At 42.9% G+C, this 16,566-nt stretch overlaps 1 protein-coding gene across 16 annotated transcripts in view; it reads right to left on the bottom strand.

Moving 5' to 3' along the window:
* Nucleotides 1–252: 252 nt before the first annotated feature.
* Nucleotides 253–16,566, bottom strand: part of shank2.L (SH3 and multiple ankyrin repeat domains 2 L homeolog) — a 278,112-nt gene continuing 261,798 nt past the window's right edge. For 7 of the 16 annotated variants that reach the window (XM_041589410.1, XM_041589409.1, XM_041589416.1 and 4 more), the window contains 4 exons: nucleotides 15,136–15,247; nucleotides 11,194–11,232; nucleotides 7,707–10,101; nucleotides 253–3,984 (listed from right to left, as the gene is read on the bottom strand). In XM_041589410.1, coding sequence (XP_041445344.1) covers nucleotides 3,426–3,984; nucleotides 7,707–10,101; nucleotides 11,194–11,232; nucleotides 15,136–15,247 — 3,105 coding nt within the window. In that variant the 3' untranslated portion in view covers nucleotides 253–3,425. 16 annotated transcript variants of the gene reach the window in all.

The raw sequence follows: 16,566 nt of genomic DNA on the forward strand, positions 1-16,566 counted from the left end.
AACTGTTAAGTAGACCCGTGTCATCAATATTTATGGTGTTTTACAATTATATGTAAGAAATTGGGTGAGATAAATGCAGCCAATTGCAATATTTTTAGCCGATTTTCAGAAATGTCATACAATGGATTTTAAGGAAACGGAGGAGCAGAGCTGGCCCCCAGGGGTCCTGAAAACATGAACGACTGACTCCACCCCTTTAGTCTACAATAGCCTTTCCCACCAGATTAAGAAGAAAAAAAAAATTCAAATCAGTGTTTGGCAACTTTTGTCATTTTATTGAGTCCAAACAGAACATTAGTCTGTAATCAGAGCCACACCTTTAGTGCAATAGGATATTTATTTATTTTTTACAGTAATTTGGTTGCCATACAATAGTATCGAGGATTTGGAGAAAAAAAGTGCAATTACAGTAGCTTGGTTTTTTTTTTTTTTTAAATTTGTTCCGTCATCATGGTAATTAAAGCACAAAATTACAGCAAACATTAACAATGTGAACACAGGCTGGTAATACAAAACTGAGCAAGGAACAGACAAAAAAAAAAATATTTGTTAATTTTGTCATGGGCAAAAGAATTCTCATATTTTGGATTCCTGGCTCTGATGTCATTGATTGCAAAGCAAAGTTTTCAATCACTTTAATTAAACTTAACCCCCCCCCCCCCTTGAGTATTAAATCAACAGTCACACCTAGTCATCTGTATAAGAGAATTTAAAAAAGTAAACAAAACAAAAAAAACAGAATTTCTCCGTCAATGGCTGCTGTGCAGATTGTACACAATTTACAATATTTTTTTGAAACTTTTGTAAAATGTTGGTGTCGTAGACACAAAAATGACAAAGTAGAGATGTAAAGAAAAAAAGTGTTAAATTACACTATGTAACAAAAAAATTCTAAACCTATATCCCTACGCGTCGCAACAAGCACTGTGATTGGTTGCGTTTTATCGGAGCTCCACTGAACGAGCTCCAAGACCAACATTTTTTTTTCTTTTTTTTTGTACCCTTCCTAATTCTACATCCCCATTTGTTTTTGTGAGACCAGCGAAAGGGCTGGAGGCTGATCCCACCCCAAATGGTTCATACGCAAAGTAATTATGGCAAATCTTTTTAATTAGCGAACAATTCAAAACAATTCATAGCCTACACCCCATACAACCTTTCATAAGACACCATGTAAAAATATACTATTTAATTAGCTCTTTAAAATGTTTCTCTTGTTTCTACTAAATACATATTTGCGTTAAGTGCCTGAACATACACAAGGAAAAATAGTCTTGCCCTAATCAGCACAATCAACGACGATGAGGAGTCTGAGACTTTACCAAAAGCAGAGCCCCCAACTCAAGACTCCGTTTTCTGGCACATTGTAGAGAGGTAATACCATATGCATCTAAGAAAAAAAAAAAGTATCATGGCCATTGTGGTTGAAATATTTAATTCCGAAATCATCACCAAGTGGAAGACAATGATGGCTGCAAAAACCATTCGTACGCTTTGTAACAAAGCTGAAGGTTCCACTACAAAAGAATGGTTATATAAAACAGAAATACGAACGTAGAACTTTAGATGTTTTTGTACAGTCTTTACCCGGTTGATCATGGAAAAAAATGATTTATGGTATTTATCAGGGCCGGAAATAGACAAGCGGAGGCTACAGCCAACCTATAGACCTCAAGCTGTTGTTGAACTCCAGCCTTAAGTGTCAGCAGGATTCTGAGAGCTGCAGTTGGAGGACTTTAGGGTGAATAAATGTCCCACCTTAAAACCTCCAGCTGAGTGTCCATAGCCTATCTGCATGATCACCTGTGGATGTAAAATGTCCAAACTATAATCCATAAACTGGGGTTGAACTACCCAATTCCAAGTGTCATTGGGATTCTTGCAGTTGGAGGACCTCAGGCTGGAATGATGGCCAACCTTAAGTCCTCCAACCAAGAGCCCTTAGCCTGTCTGCATGGCCAGCTGTGGAGGTAAAATGCCCAACCTGCAGTCCTGAAGCTGTGGTTGAACTCCAATTCCAAGTAGTGGTGGGATTCTGAGAGACGCAGTTGGAGGACTTCAGGTTGGAACACTTAAGAAGGTTAAATGTCCAACCTGTTGTCCTTAAGCTATGATTGAACTTCAAATCCAAGTGTCACTGGGATTCAAAGAGTTGCATTTGTAGGACTTTGGGTTAGGCAAATGTCGAACCCGAGGTCCGTCAATTACAAGTCCGCAGCCTGTTTGCATGACCATCTGAGGAAGCAAAGTGTCCACCATGTAGTCTTTTAACTGTGGTTGAACTCCACCTTGTTAGATGGATGTCCAATCACCTGTGATTTCACAGCTCAGTCTTTAATACTTAAGTTGTGGTTGAACTCCAGCTCCATGTGTTGCTGGAATTCAGAGAGTTACAGTTGGAAGACTTCACATCTAACAGCTGTCTTACCAATGGTCCTCCAACTAAGAATTTCAGCAACAATCGAAACAGGCTGTGGAGGACTCAGTGTTGGATAGATGTCCAACTTAAAGTCCTCTAAATGAGAATCCTCATAAAAACCATCTGCAGAGGTTCCAACCTAAAGTCTTCCAACAACTGTCAGAATCCCTCCTGTATCTACTGTATTTTTCAAGCAAATGTAATACGTCCTTTGTACTTTTATCTGTGGTTTCCCCACCAAGAGAAAATGCTCTTTATGCTATATCCTAAAACCGGCCCTGGTACTAATAAAGACATCTTTTTCATTTTCTTTTAGTCATATTTGAAATTTTCATATACAGACCTGCAAAGGAATAGACACAAAACTTCTAACCTGTCCAAGTTAATACGTAGCCAAATCGTTAAGGTTCCTCTCATACTGAAGAGGAGCAAATGACTTGTTTCCATAGGGGGCTTTTACATAAAATTGCTTTTTTTTTTCTATCTATATATATATTTATATTTATATATATTTACTAAATGCTGCATGATTTATACCCATCGTTGAAGAAATATTTATCCTTCTATGAAGAAGTTCTAGCAAAGATACAAAAAAATGAAACACAGCTCAGCTGGTTCTGGTGCATCCAAATGAGGCTGATTTAAAAAGGTCAATCTTTTGTTTGTTTGTTTTTTGTTTTGCATTTTTTTTTAATAATTATTCCACAGAAATAGTATTATTAAATCACAAAAGTTTTTTTTTTTTTCCTTTTTTTTTTTTTCTTTCTAGAACCAAAGTGGCACCATGGCAGCCCAGTAGACCAGCCACTTTTATCTCCTTAAAATATTGTGCTTATAAATTATCTGTACAGCTATTTAAACTTGCAGTAAAGAAAGATAATTAAATTAGTGTTTATTTTTCTCTTTAATATAAGTATTTCAGGGCTCCCATTTAGAAATTCGACTGTCAGAAAGACAAGGGTCGTCAAAGGGAAAAAAAACGTTGACGAGGCAATGCTAGGTACTTTTATCTGTCCAAAAGCTGTTTTAAAGCTCGCTCTATGTTCATCCGGTGGCCTACTCTGGTGACACCGAGGTCTATTAGATCTTCCTTCTGAAGGTTCGGTAAATGGGTTCCATCTATTTCATTATCCATAAACATCTCTCTGTGTTCTCCTAGATGGAGGCTTTCTAGCCACTCTGCTACGTCCTGTTTAGTCCACATGTGGATTGGCTTTGCAGAAAAAGGCTTATTTGAAATTGGCTGCTGTAAAATGGAAGGGGAAGGGGATCTACTTCTTCCCATGCTCATTCCAAACATGTCCCCTGAAGGGGGCTGGCTGGGTAAGATAAAGACGTCGGACATGGAGGCTGGCGGAGCTGACAGGGGACCAGGCTTTATATCTCTTATGATCTCGGCTGGTGATACCACCACAGGACTGGGGGCTCGTCGCATTCCTGTAACCCGGCTGTCAAACTCAGGCGTCCTGTTCTGTAACGAGATTGGCTGGTTGGCTCCAGGACGGATGGTGAAAGTGACCGCGGCGTTTCGGTTACCTGAGACTGTACTCAAGGCATCTGTGCCCCTGGAAAAGAGAACACAAGACAAATGAGGGACCTTGTAATTCATGATGGGCGGGTCAGAAATTTTTTAGCTCAAACCCGACCCTAACGTACACCAAAGCCCTCTTGTACTTTATAACCTGCACCTGGCCAGATTCACTTCTGATGACTCATATATGGGCAGTGTCGGACTGGGACACCAGGGGCCCACCCAAAAACCTTAGACCAAGGGCCCACCATAAAACAGACCAGGGGCCCACTCAATATTCTTCATCTCCTCAATTAACCTCTATTCTCCTAGTCTGTTTTCTTTACATACTATAATCAATTATTCCATCTATTTAGCCTCTTTGTTCTCTTAGAAATAGGGAATGGCCATGAAATAGGCCAAAAGTTTAGCAGCATGAGGGCCCACCGGGAGTTTTCCTGGTATCCCGGTGGGCCAGTCCGATACTGTATATGGGTGGGATCAGCCACCACAGAGGAGGAGTCAGTACTACTAGAGGAATGTTGACCCAACAAATGCCTGAACCCGCAACAGGGGCTAAACCTTCTTGTCCCAACCTCACCCAACCTGCGGGTAAAACTACAAGTGAACTCAATCATCACTACTTGTAACTGTGGACAACCATGACCACAGTCACATAGTGTTGTGTTGTACAGACAGCAGGAAAAGCAAGAAAAATGGCAAAGTAAATTTTAGTAAAACATTGCTTGGGATTAAAAATACACATATCCAACTGAGATTATTCCTATCTAGCTTCCAGGTGTGATCCAGAGCATCCTTGTCCCATCACCAACTTTTCTAGAAGACCATTTTTGCCCTTGTGCCCATACAGGCCTTATATAGATGAAGTAGGTTTTAACTAGCTTCTCCTTTAAATAGGCAAAGCACTGAAGAGCTTGATCACCCCATCCTGCTAAAAAGGTTTTGGAAGCTAGGAACATTACCCAAAACCCAACAGTAGACTCCCTCTTTTGCTAAATGTAGCTGATGATCCTTCGGCTTCTGTAGTTGGATCTTGGAAATTACATATTTTTATGCAATATCTACCCCAAATCTACATGCCTAACTGGTTTCTAAGGCTGTCTAAAGGTGGCCATACACGGGCCGATAAAAGCTGCCGACAGACCGTGTCGGCAGCTTATTGGCCCGTGTATGGGGCCCCCCGACAGGCTTCACCGATCGAGATCTGGCCGAAAGTCGGTCAGATCTCGATTGGATGGGACGAAAAATCCCGTTGGATCGCGGCCGCATTTGTTCGTTGATGCGGTCCCGCGATCCGACCGCCTATTACTATTCGTTAGGATCTGATCATTGGGCCCTAGGGCCCACGATTGAATCAGCGCGATATTGACATCAAGGTGGGCATATCGGGGAGAGATCTGCTCATTTGTTGACATCGCCAAACGAGCGGATCTCTCCGTGAATGGCCACCTTTACCCAATGAAAGTTGGCCATACCAAGTACAGTGTCTGCCCAGTCATCCTACAAGCTGATCTGTCGGATGCCATATGGGATGGGACTGTGTATGGCCACATTTAGGGTCATTTGCAGTCACTCTGGTTCCTGTTATTCTGACACTTGATACTGATTATGTTGTGCTTGGGCATCAGACCAAGTAAATGGTTTCTCTCTCTCTCTCACTGATGTTGAGACAAAGTTGTCTTTGAAGCATTTGCTGATAAAGGGTTTCTGTCCCTCTGGCATTTGATAATAATTAAAAGTTATCTGACTTGATATGGGATGGTAAACGAGATCTCTTTGTTGTATAATTAGAAGTGAAAGCTCCGTCTCTCTTTGATGATAAGAGAGCAAGACAAAAAAGAAAATGCAGGGTTTGCACAAGTTGCGCCTTCTGGAATGCAATGAAGTAATGGGCGCCTTATGCCCCCAAACTGGTAGAAAAACAAATTAATGCTGCTAATCACCGAGTGGATGAGTCAATGAGGGAGCCATGAAGACATTATACCTGTCCCTTTGGCAAGTAAGAGGTTACACTAGGTTTAATATGAATTATTTGAAGTGTGAACAGGCTGTTCCCGGATAAACTAGTAACTGATTTCCCGAGAGGAGGCTGATTGCCTTGCAACCAATGTCGGTTTTTATTTGATGCTGTCTATGTCTTAAGGGCAATTTTATTAATTTTACATGTTATCATTCTCAGAAGTAACGGGGAAAACATTCTTTCAGAATAACAGTCCCCAAGGCGGTAACTCAATTAAGTGTAATGGCGTCCCGTCAAAGGAAAGAGAGCTCCGCTATGTGGGAGCCGAGTAGTGTCTAGTTATTTTTGCGCCCAGCAGATTTACATATCGGAAACTGACCTAATGGATAGATAAGCATGAGCGGAGGTGAAACCATATCCAGACAGGAGAAAGTATATGCAGATGGCATGTTCTCAGCTGGACACGGAGTCCTAAGGACCCATTTAATTCTGCTCATCACATTTCATCCAGTAATAATGTATTAGAAGCAAATAGGGTTGGTGATAATGCGTTTTTTTCATTATTTCATATCACAATGAACATCATAGACATTAATCCAAGTGGTTGCCAGAGTTTCTTAGTTAAAGCCCTCTCTTTGATGTGTAACCCTTGGTCAGCGCTCCTTTGCTCAAGACAAGGTTACAGATATAGGAAAGACATTGGTGTATCTGCCATGGCCCCAAGAATATCGAGGACTGCAAATATGTTTTCACCCAAATCTCACCCTAACTGACCTTCAAGCTGGGCTTTTAGGAGAATCTAGGAGAACAAACAGGCATTCTCCCTAAATCGCACCATAACTGACCTTCAAGCTGGGCTTTGAGGCGTATCTAGGAGAGCAAACTGGCATTTTCCATAACGGACCTTCAAGCTGGGATTTTAGGGTTATCTAGGAGAGCAAACAGGCATTCTCCCTAAACATACTCTAACTGGCTATCCAGCTGGGCTTTCAGGGGTATCTAGGAGAGCAAACTGGCATTTTCCACAAATTACACCCTAACTAGCCTTCAAGCTCGGCTTTCAGGTGTCTCTAGGACAGAAAACTGGCACGCTCCCTAAATCTCACCATAACTGACATTCAAGCTGGTCTTTCAGGGGTATCTATGAGCGGAAACATGCATTAGCCCTAAATCTCAATCTAACTGGCCTTAAAGTTGGACTTTCAGGAGTATCTAGGAGAGCAAACAGGCGTTCTCCGTAAATCTTGCCCTAACTGGCCTTCAAGCTGGGCTTTCAGTGGTCTCTAGGAGTGCTGACTGGCATTCTGTGCAAATCTCCCCCTAACAGACCTTCATAATGTGCTTTAGAAGTATCTAGGACAGTAAACTGACATTCTCCCCAAATCTCACCCTTACTGGCCTTCAAGCTGGACATTCTGGGGCATCTAGGACAGCAAACAGTCAAGTTGGGCTTTCAGGGGTATCTAGGAGAGCAAACTAAATTTTTTCCAGATCTTATCCTAACTGTCCTTCAGGCTGAGTCCTTATACCACTGTTCTATGCACCTCTCAGTTTGGAAACCACTGTTATATGGCCAAAAGTCACCATGCCTTGATTTTTCGCATAATGGAGATATTATACATTTAATCTGGAACAGTTATCACGCTAGAAACATGTTAGTGGTAACCAATGGGCAGCAAAGCAAATACATCCCCAGGCAATGATATTCTCTAGTACTGAGCATGCTCATACAGGATAATAATATATAGTTTTACTTTCCTTATTACCTGGAGACCAGGTAACAAGAAACAAATTACCTTGTGCTGAGACTTGCAGTTTTCATGCCAGTGGGTGAATCCAGCCCTTCCCCTGTCTTTGTGGCCTTCTCTCTGTTCATCTGTTGCAAAATAGAATTTAATTCACTTATAACATTGGCTTTGGGGCTTGGCATGACTAAGCTTTTGACTTCCGTGTTATCACCCCATAACTTGGAGGTCCTTTGCTGTCCAGCTTTGGTCATACTGGGCTGAATACTTAAAGGTAGAGGAGGTGGAGCAGGAGGGGGGACTGCAAAATTATCTAGGTTTTCTTCCAGGACAGCATCCTTATAAAGTGCATTGCTTTTGTTGATTATGGGCTTTACTTTTGGCTTTGGAGGTACTGGGGGTTTGTCCACTAGAAACGCTTGCCCATCTGCATAGACTGTACATGTGTCCAGGTTCTCTCCCCCCTCAGAAGACAAGGTCGATATACTGGAGACAGTGGAAATAGTGCTTGTGGTCTCTAAGTGATGGTCACTGCCGCTTCGGCTGTCCACCTCTTCAATCCCAGAGTCAGTCACGTTATCAAAGCTTTCAGGGTGCTGCATGAAAGAGGTGGGCAGGCAGTTAGACAGGGCCGCTAGCCTTTTACTTTCTATAGAATTAGAGGCAATATTGGGATTAAATGAAGGTGGAGGAAAAGCTCTGTTCTTCCTCTGAATCAACAAATCGGCCAGACTAGCGGGCGGAATTTGGGACGCATCCTCAGGGATGTCGAAACTGTTGGCAAACTCCAGAGGAGGAGGCAGTGGTTCGGTGAAAACAAAGTCCTCATCCACATCTACTGAGGCAAAAGGAGGAGGAGGGATACGGAAAGGTAAGATAACCGGCTCTTCCACAGAACAGACGGATACGATGGCTTTGATGTGGGGAGCTGCAGGGGTTCCACACTCACTGGCCTTGGGTATGGAATTCTCTAACTCTTCCCTGGGTTCTGGTACTGGAGAGTTTGAGTTCTCAGGTGGTGGGTCCTTCTCTGCTTCTTCACTTTCAGTCAGTACATTATCTGCTTTGGTGGTGTCTACTGTATGTACCATGAGCAAACCAGCTGTCTTCTGCTGTGAGGTGTCCATGATGTTGATCAGCATATTCTTTTTCTCTCCCTGCCGTTTCTCCTCCTTGGATGAGTCCGGTTCATGCTTGCTCTCCGTCTCCTGTCTCTTTAACATCCCTCGCATGTTCGGTCGATTTGCATTGATTGTCTCCATGCCAGAGCGTAACTTGGTATCTATAAAAAGTGGCTTGTTCAGATCTGCTTTTTCTGGATCTGTAGGGCTAGGGCTGGGTTGGTTTTGTTCCTTCAAAGCTCTGTCTCTAGCAGCCAAGGCCAGTGCCAGAGGCGAGTTTGGGTCGAGCAGCTTCCCTGTGACGGGATGCATGTAATTACCAGAGGCGTTGGTGCTTTTTGCTGGAGCTGCATTGTTCTCAGGCCCTTTGATCTTAGACATCCTTGCATTGCTCACGTCTCCCTGATGGCTGGAGTCATTGTTAGTAAAGGCATTAGAAGATCCTCTGTTGATAATCAAAGAGCTGGGGGCCATGAAATGCTTTGCCTTCTCCTCACTGCAGAACATTCCATCATCGATAGACTTTGAATGTTGCAACCTTGGGCTCGGTTTGGGACCCACACACTCATCCCCCAAGTCTGTTGACAGGAAGGCTGGGGAGTTTCGCCTGGCTTCTAGTCTCTTTTCCCTGTCCCTTACTGCTCCAGCAATGGCAGCTGCAAATGGACCACTTACATTAAGACTTTCATCAGGCCGCAACTGTCCCACTTGCTCTGAGATTTGGAGGTCCGTCTCCATGCTGCTACCCTGGCTGCTCTTGCCGCTGCTACTGGTTGAAGGCTCTTTAATGATGATTGTTGGGATGGGAATGGAACATGTCTTCTCAGGGCTGTCCTCCACATTGGACTGTTTCACCAGCATTCCCTTCCTCCTGACAGGTTTGGCTGGCACATACACCCCTTTATTTCCTAATCTTCCTACTTCAGAATAAGGGTTTTCAGGCATCTTGCTTCTTTTGTTGATAAAGTTCTGCTGGGTTGACATGTTGGAATTGTACAGCTCCTCAGAGTCCAAGGAGAACCTGTTGGCCTCATGCCTGAAGTACATACTTTTGTCTCTGGCAATTGTCCCGACATTGTCCGACCGTACGGCTGGAGACGGAGACTTTGTTCCTGAATTCTGGGTGAAGGCCGGCTTAATGGTTCCGTACCCCCTGGGAGCTGGAGATTTAGGGGAGTTGAATGAAGACGGTGAAGGAGGCGGTGGTGAAGGCGGTAAGGTTGCTGGTGGAGGTGGGATATCTTCAGAGGCATCTGGCATGGATAAACTTCTAGTAAACTTCAACATAGGGGGAGCTAAAAACTGCCGTTCCTCCTCAGTGATGCCTGCAGGGGGAAAAAGGATACGTACATTCAGATTTGCGCTGAAAGCATTGGCTTATCTAATATCTCAAACTCAAGCATTGCCCAATTTTCATCGAACTTAGCCCAAAAAGAATAACCGCCAACCCGTAGCCATAGCAACCCTGTGCCCGATGCCAACAGAACAGAGACGAGTCAGTGGGGTTCATTTACACACACAGGGCAGATATGCACTTGGGCAGTAACCCATGGCAACCAATTACTATGAGTTACTGCCCGTTTGTAAATTTGGCAAGTGTTTAAGAAATGAGTCGCAAGGTGTTTCTTGGGAAATATTCTCCCAACTATCAGGGCGGATTGCAGAAATGACCAGAAGGTGGCGCTGTTTCAATTTCATTATATTGTATATTATACAGTGTAAAAACCACTCAAATCTACAAAAATAATAGTTCGTGGGAATTGAAAAGGTGCTCAGAAAAGCACTCGCCCCCATTTTACTTTCATTTGTTTAGAGGATTTACATTTCCTTTAAAGAGATAGGGGTAGGAAGTATCTTGCATGATACGGGCACATAGATAAAAGGATTTATTATTATTATTATAATTATAAAATTAACTCCCTTGTCATCTGTGGGCCATTAATCTCCTACCGGTTTCTTCACCAGGTCACTTAATCAGTAAATTACTGAATGTTTTGCTAATGCCGACATAGAAATGAAGCAAAGGTGCAGGAGTTGCTACATCGCTTGCTTGGTCCAAGGCATTCTCCATGGAATCATCACAAACAGCACCTCTAGTGGCCTAAAACTGACGGTATCTCTGTGATGAAGTTATGGAGAAGGCTTATGCCATGGCAAGAGAAATGGCAGCCCCAGTACTGTCTACATGGCAACTCCCACCCCAGCCCAGTTTGCCCACAGCATCACACTCAACGGCACCAGCAAGTGAACCAACGCACAAGAACAGCCTTCTCTCTTAAAAAGAAGGGCTCAGCCAATAAAAAGCCACCAATGAAATATAGGCCAATGTCGTCTTGCTGGTGCCGCTCACATGAAACGCCACTCAGACAGGTACATGTGATTATTAAACATCCGGTAATATGGGCTAAGCTACTAACCTGACAAAGGAATTCTGCTGTCTGACAAAAGGAAACAATCTGGTAATTATGCAGAAATCATTAGGCAGTTTGTTTGGCGTCAGTATGGCAGCACACACACAGGCCTCATTAATATTCAGCGTTACACAGACACTAGACAAACTTCAGCACATAGTGGAACACACACAGTACCCCAAGGATGCCACAAAAATTATGGGCATATAGACTATGGGCATAAAAGCATACATGATGGGCATACAGCCATACATTAAGGGCATATAGACAAACGGTATTGGCGTTGGACATATAGACATACACTATAGGCTTTAGACATAAGCGATGGATATCATACGCCAAAGGCATACAGACATATACTATGGGCATCTAGACATACGTTAAGGGCATATAGACATAGGCTATGGGCATATAAACGTACACCTTGGGCATATAGACATACACTATGGGCATACAGCCATACATAAAGGTATACAGACAAAGGGACATGTAGACATACACTGTTTAAAATTAAAAAGAAAAAATGGTGTGTACTGTGTAGCTATGAGTAAGTGCCCATTTAGCATGAAACGTGTTAGGCTACACATGTCCTAATAAAGATTTCTTGGTTTTTAATAATTATTCTGGCTACTGCATTACTAGTATTTGGTTTTCTCTAATTTATATTGTAATTTCCAAATAAAGACTACAGGCTTTAGACATAAGCTATGGATATATAGACATACGCCATGGGCAAACAGACATATATTATGAACTGACATACAGACATATACTATGGGCAAACAGACATATACTATGGGCATATAGACATACATTAAGGGCATATAGACAAAGGGTATTGATATTGGAACTTTTAGACATACACTACAGGCTTTAGATATAAGCTATGGATATATAGATGTTCACCATGGGCATTTAGACATATACTATGGGCATAAAGACATATACTATAGGCATATAGGCATATACTATGGGCAAACGGACATATACTGTACTATAGGCATACAGACATATATTATAAGCATATAGACCTATACTATGGGCATATAGACATACGTTAAGGGCATATAGACAAAGGGTATTGATATTGGAACTTTTAGGCATACACTACAGGCTTTAGACATAAGCTATGGATATATAGATGTTCGCCATGGGCATAAAGACATATACTATGGGCATAAAGACATACGCTATGGCCAAACAGACATACACACATGAGGGGAAGGACAGGCAGATTCACAATATAAATCTCTGGGGTGGGGGAGAGATCACAGAAGCTAATGGGTCGAATGGAAAAAACAATGCGTTGCGGTTGGCTCACGTTACACATTTAAATTACATAATACAACAACTGGGATAAGAACACAACAATGTCGGCCTCAGCCCTGTCAACTTCTTGGATTATTGGCTTCAGATCCGTTAAGTAAAGTGTTGGCACTGGCGGAACGTTCCTCTCAAGCGGTTGAGGCTTGCCAGAGAGTGGGTGGAGTTTGGGACAGATCAGGGTTTGGCATGACAATGGGAATGCTGGCCAGGGGTAGGCAACCCGCGGCTCCGGAGCCTCTTGCGGCTCTTCATCCTGCTTGCTGCGGCTCAGTCTTGCCTGTCACGTCGTCTATACAGCCCTCTCACCTGCTGGCGGCTTCTTGAGTTCAGGTGCGAGGGCTGTAAATACGTCCCAGGAGTGACAGGCAAGACCGAGCCGGTCCTTACCGAGTTCATACACTCAAGACAAGAGAGGGAAGATCAGCATGAAGCTTCAGAAATAGAAGTCACATTAAACTAGGGTTGCCACCTGGCTGGCCTGGTTGGTAAATATTATGGTTGATCCCAATGTTATTAATAGGGAAAAATTAACAATATATAGGAAGGCCGGTATTTTTTTCTGGAAAAGGTGGCAACCCTACATTAAACAGATGAGAACACTAGCATTTAATAGGGCTAATAGGTGTTAATTTATCTAAAAGTCGGCCTACACCTACACACGGCACTTCTGTTTGTTGTATTCTGTTGTAAGTTAAAATTTAAAAAAAGGTTAAACTTTTAAACGTTTATAAGCCGTTATGTTTTGCGGCTCAAGACTATTTTTCTTTAGTGGAAGAGGGGGCAAAATGGCTCTTTTGAAGGTTGCCGACCCCTGTACTAGTCATAGACCAGGCTGGGTGGGTGTTTAGAAGGTTTAGATTTAGCAAAAAAAAAAAACTCGCTCAACCCAGACCTGTCCCTTACATTTCATATGAAGGGTGTCGTTATCTTTGAGCTAATTAATTGGAGCTCTGGGGGGTTGTGGAATGTTTATATACTGCACTGGATCCAACCTTTCAAAGGGCAGTATCCACCAACAATTTGTAAATGATGGAAATGTGTATATTGTGTGTACAATATTGTTGTTTTTGTTCATTCGTTGTGTAAAACGGTGCCTCTTGCTTAGTTCTGAGCACTTGTGGGAGTAAGACACGCAACCGGATTCTTCCTCCAGATAAAAAACCTAGAAAAATCATTTGTATTGCTTTCAAGCTGCAGTTATATATCTGTGCCAGAAGGGGGCGCTCCTGCTCCATCTCACTGCTCCCTCACGTTCCTTTCTTTGGTTGGGAATGCCCATAGATATTTCCAGCTAGGTCTGTAAGCCTGAACACTCCCCATTCCAGATCTTTATAGGACGTTGGGACACAGCTCCCTGTCTAAATTGGAAGAGATGTGGCCAAGAACACTGTCCAAGGTTAATCAGAAAGAGCAGAGCAGCCCAGGAGCACTGACCTCTGTCTGACAAGGAGGAGGAGAGCAGCCCAGAAGTACTCACCCCTGATTAACCTGGAGGAGGAGAACAGGCCAAGGCCAGGACCAGGAAGTAGAATATAGATTTTTTTTTTTAAACAGGGTATTAAGATTGTCAGGTTCCAGGAGATAAGGGATTATATATTAATGCAAATGAATGTGGTTTTATTTTGAAGAATGTGTAAATGATATTAAAGGGCCTTTAAAGGAAAAAAAAATAAAACACCATTTTTAGATTGTTTAATGAAAAAGAAACTTATCTCCAATATAATGTGTACTGTTTTTATAAGAATTGTCAGACGGTCCCTAACTGCTCTGCAGGGAAACAATCATACTTATGAACAGCAGGGGGAGCCCCCGCCTTACTTCCCAGCCATGCAGAACTCAAGCAGCTTTGTTTGTTTCCCTGTAGAGCAGTCGGCGACTGTGTAGAGATTTGTATTGGATTTTATTTTGGCTTTACCTCCCTTTTACTGTTTCCAACTCCAGCTGCAGGGACAAAGATCATGGAGCCAGATTTAAACAGATAAACTGGGATTCTATTTGGAGGATTATTTTGCTGCAGCCACTGGTTCTGCAGAGTTGGAGAAAGTTTGTATTAAACAATACAAAAACTATAAAATCCACATTAGGTTACATGACAACACAGGACCCAGTGCAGTCTGTATATTCTAATTATTAATCAGTCTTGTTGTATCGGCTTCTGGCAGATATTATTTGACTTGTGCTGTTTTGATCATTTATGACGATTCCTATGCAGCCCAGACCACACCGAGCATGTGCACAGTCTTGGTCTTGCAAAGATGTATAACAAAGTTACAAGATGGTGACCCCCTGTAGCCAACTTTGAAAACATAAATCATTTGTTTGATTTGGCTTGTGGTGCAGTAAGTTCATGTTTATGTTTAGTATACAAAATACAGCATTTCTAGCCTTATTCTATTTTACACTTTACTTCCCCTTTAAGTTATGAAACTCTAATTAGCAAATCTATGTAAGGATAACACATAGCTACAATCACAATACAGTCCTAAAACAGACTCTGGTTCCATGGTGGGGGTTACAGACTTTATGCACAAAGCACACTCAAAGCTCCGGAGCATGAGAGATGGATAAACGCCACAAACAAAAAGAAAAAAATGACAGGGAAATAAAAAAAAGGCGGCTTACCTATGGATTTTTGCCTTCTCATTGTGCCACGGGGTATACCCAGAAATGGACCTTGATGGCTTCCTGGAGTAGTGGGCGGGATTACAGCGATACCCTGCCTATCATACATTGACTAAAATAGAATAGAATAAGACACAGCTAATGGAGGTGTCCGCCAAACCCACCCTCACCGACAAACACCTTTCCGCTATTGGTTCTTACATTTTTAATTCAGTTTAATCTGGACCAGCTGAGCTTCAGGAGGATCCTCCCAAGCCCAGAGGCACCGAGTAGGGCTCATATACAAATGAAATGTCATGCACATACTGCACTGCTGCCCCTTATCTCCTATAGCTATAGTATAACATCGCTGTGCTTTGACCAAATAGAAAATAACATTTTGTAACATTCATGGATAAAGCCGATTTACAGGGATGGTATTGGCTGGTTGGAGATGGAAGGCCTCAATAGTATAGGGGTGACTTCCTAAACCTGTTGTCGGTGGTTGAAGGACCCAAAAAACGACTTCTTGCTAGTGAGGGTGCCGACCCTTTGGGGCACTAGCATAAAGTCACTTTGAGATTGTATATAGTGGTTATTTATTTGAACACTGCACTGCTGGCAGCCAGTTAAGAGTTTGGGCCTGATTTCACCCTGCCGTTGGTTGTGGCCACTCATAGAAAGAAAGTTTTTGCTAAATTTCCTTCATTTAAACCCAGAAACTAAAAGCAGTTGAGTTGTTAGTTATTCTTTTGCTACTCAGTATTTGCCCTACTGCCAGTGGTGAAATCACCATGGCTTTGAAAGAGCATCGGACTGAGGCCCACTGGGGCTGCCACCACTCCACCTCAGGGGTACCCACATACCCCCGGGCTCCCCCGCCTCAGTCATAGGGTCTTCCACACATCGGCGCCACAAGCCCCCTCCTGCGTACCTTATTCTTTTTCATTGTAGCTGCAATCAGGGGTAAGTAGGAGAAAGCGACTGGGAGTCAGACGGGGAGTGGGTCTGGGTCCACAAGGGTTTTTTCCCCAGTGTCCCAGTCCAACCCTGGCTATGATTCAATAAGGGGGACCTTTAAGCTTCTGCACAGGGTGGGAAATCATGGGCAACAGCAACTTAGTCATCAATAAGGCTGAAATATCCACATTTAGATGATATGGTTGGGTAGATGTCATAGATCCAGTTTCATCACCGACCAATAGGGCTCACCAAAACTATACTTCCTACCTTTCTCTTGGCACCACATGATGGGGTCATTCCTCTCTATGGTGCCATAGCCAATGGTATCCATGAATGTTACAAGTATTTGGCACTAGAGCTTATCTGGGCAGGGATATGGCGCCTCTGCTCCATCAACTGGTCTATTGTCCATGTGGGGGGCAGTGTGCCAATGATGTAGAATGTTGAGGGGGGATCTGCCCTGATCACTTTACTAACATGCACAGCTCA

Source organism: Xenopus laevis, chromosome 4L (genome assembly GCF_017654675.1).
Source record: "Xenopus laevis strain J_2021 chromosome 4L, Xenopus_laevis_v10.1, whole genome shotgun sequence".
In the NCBI taxonomy this organism is placed as follows: domain Eukaryota; kingdom Metazoa; phylum Chordata; class Amphibia; order Anura; family Pipidae; genus Xenopus; species Xenopus laevis.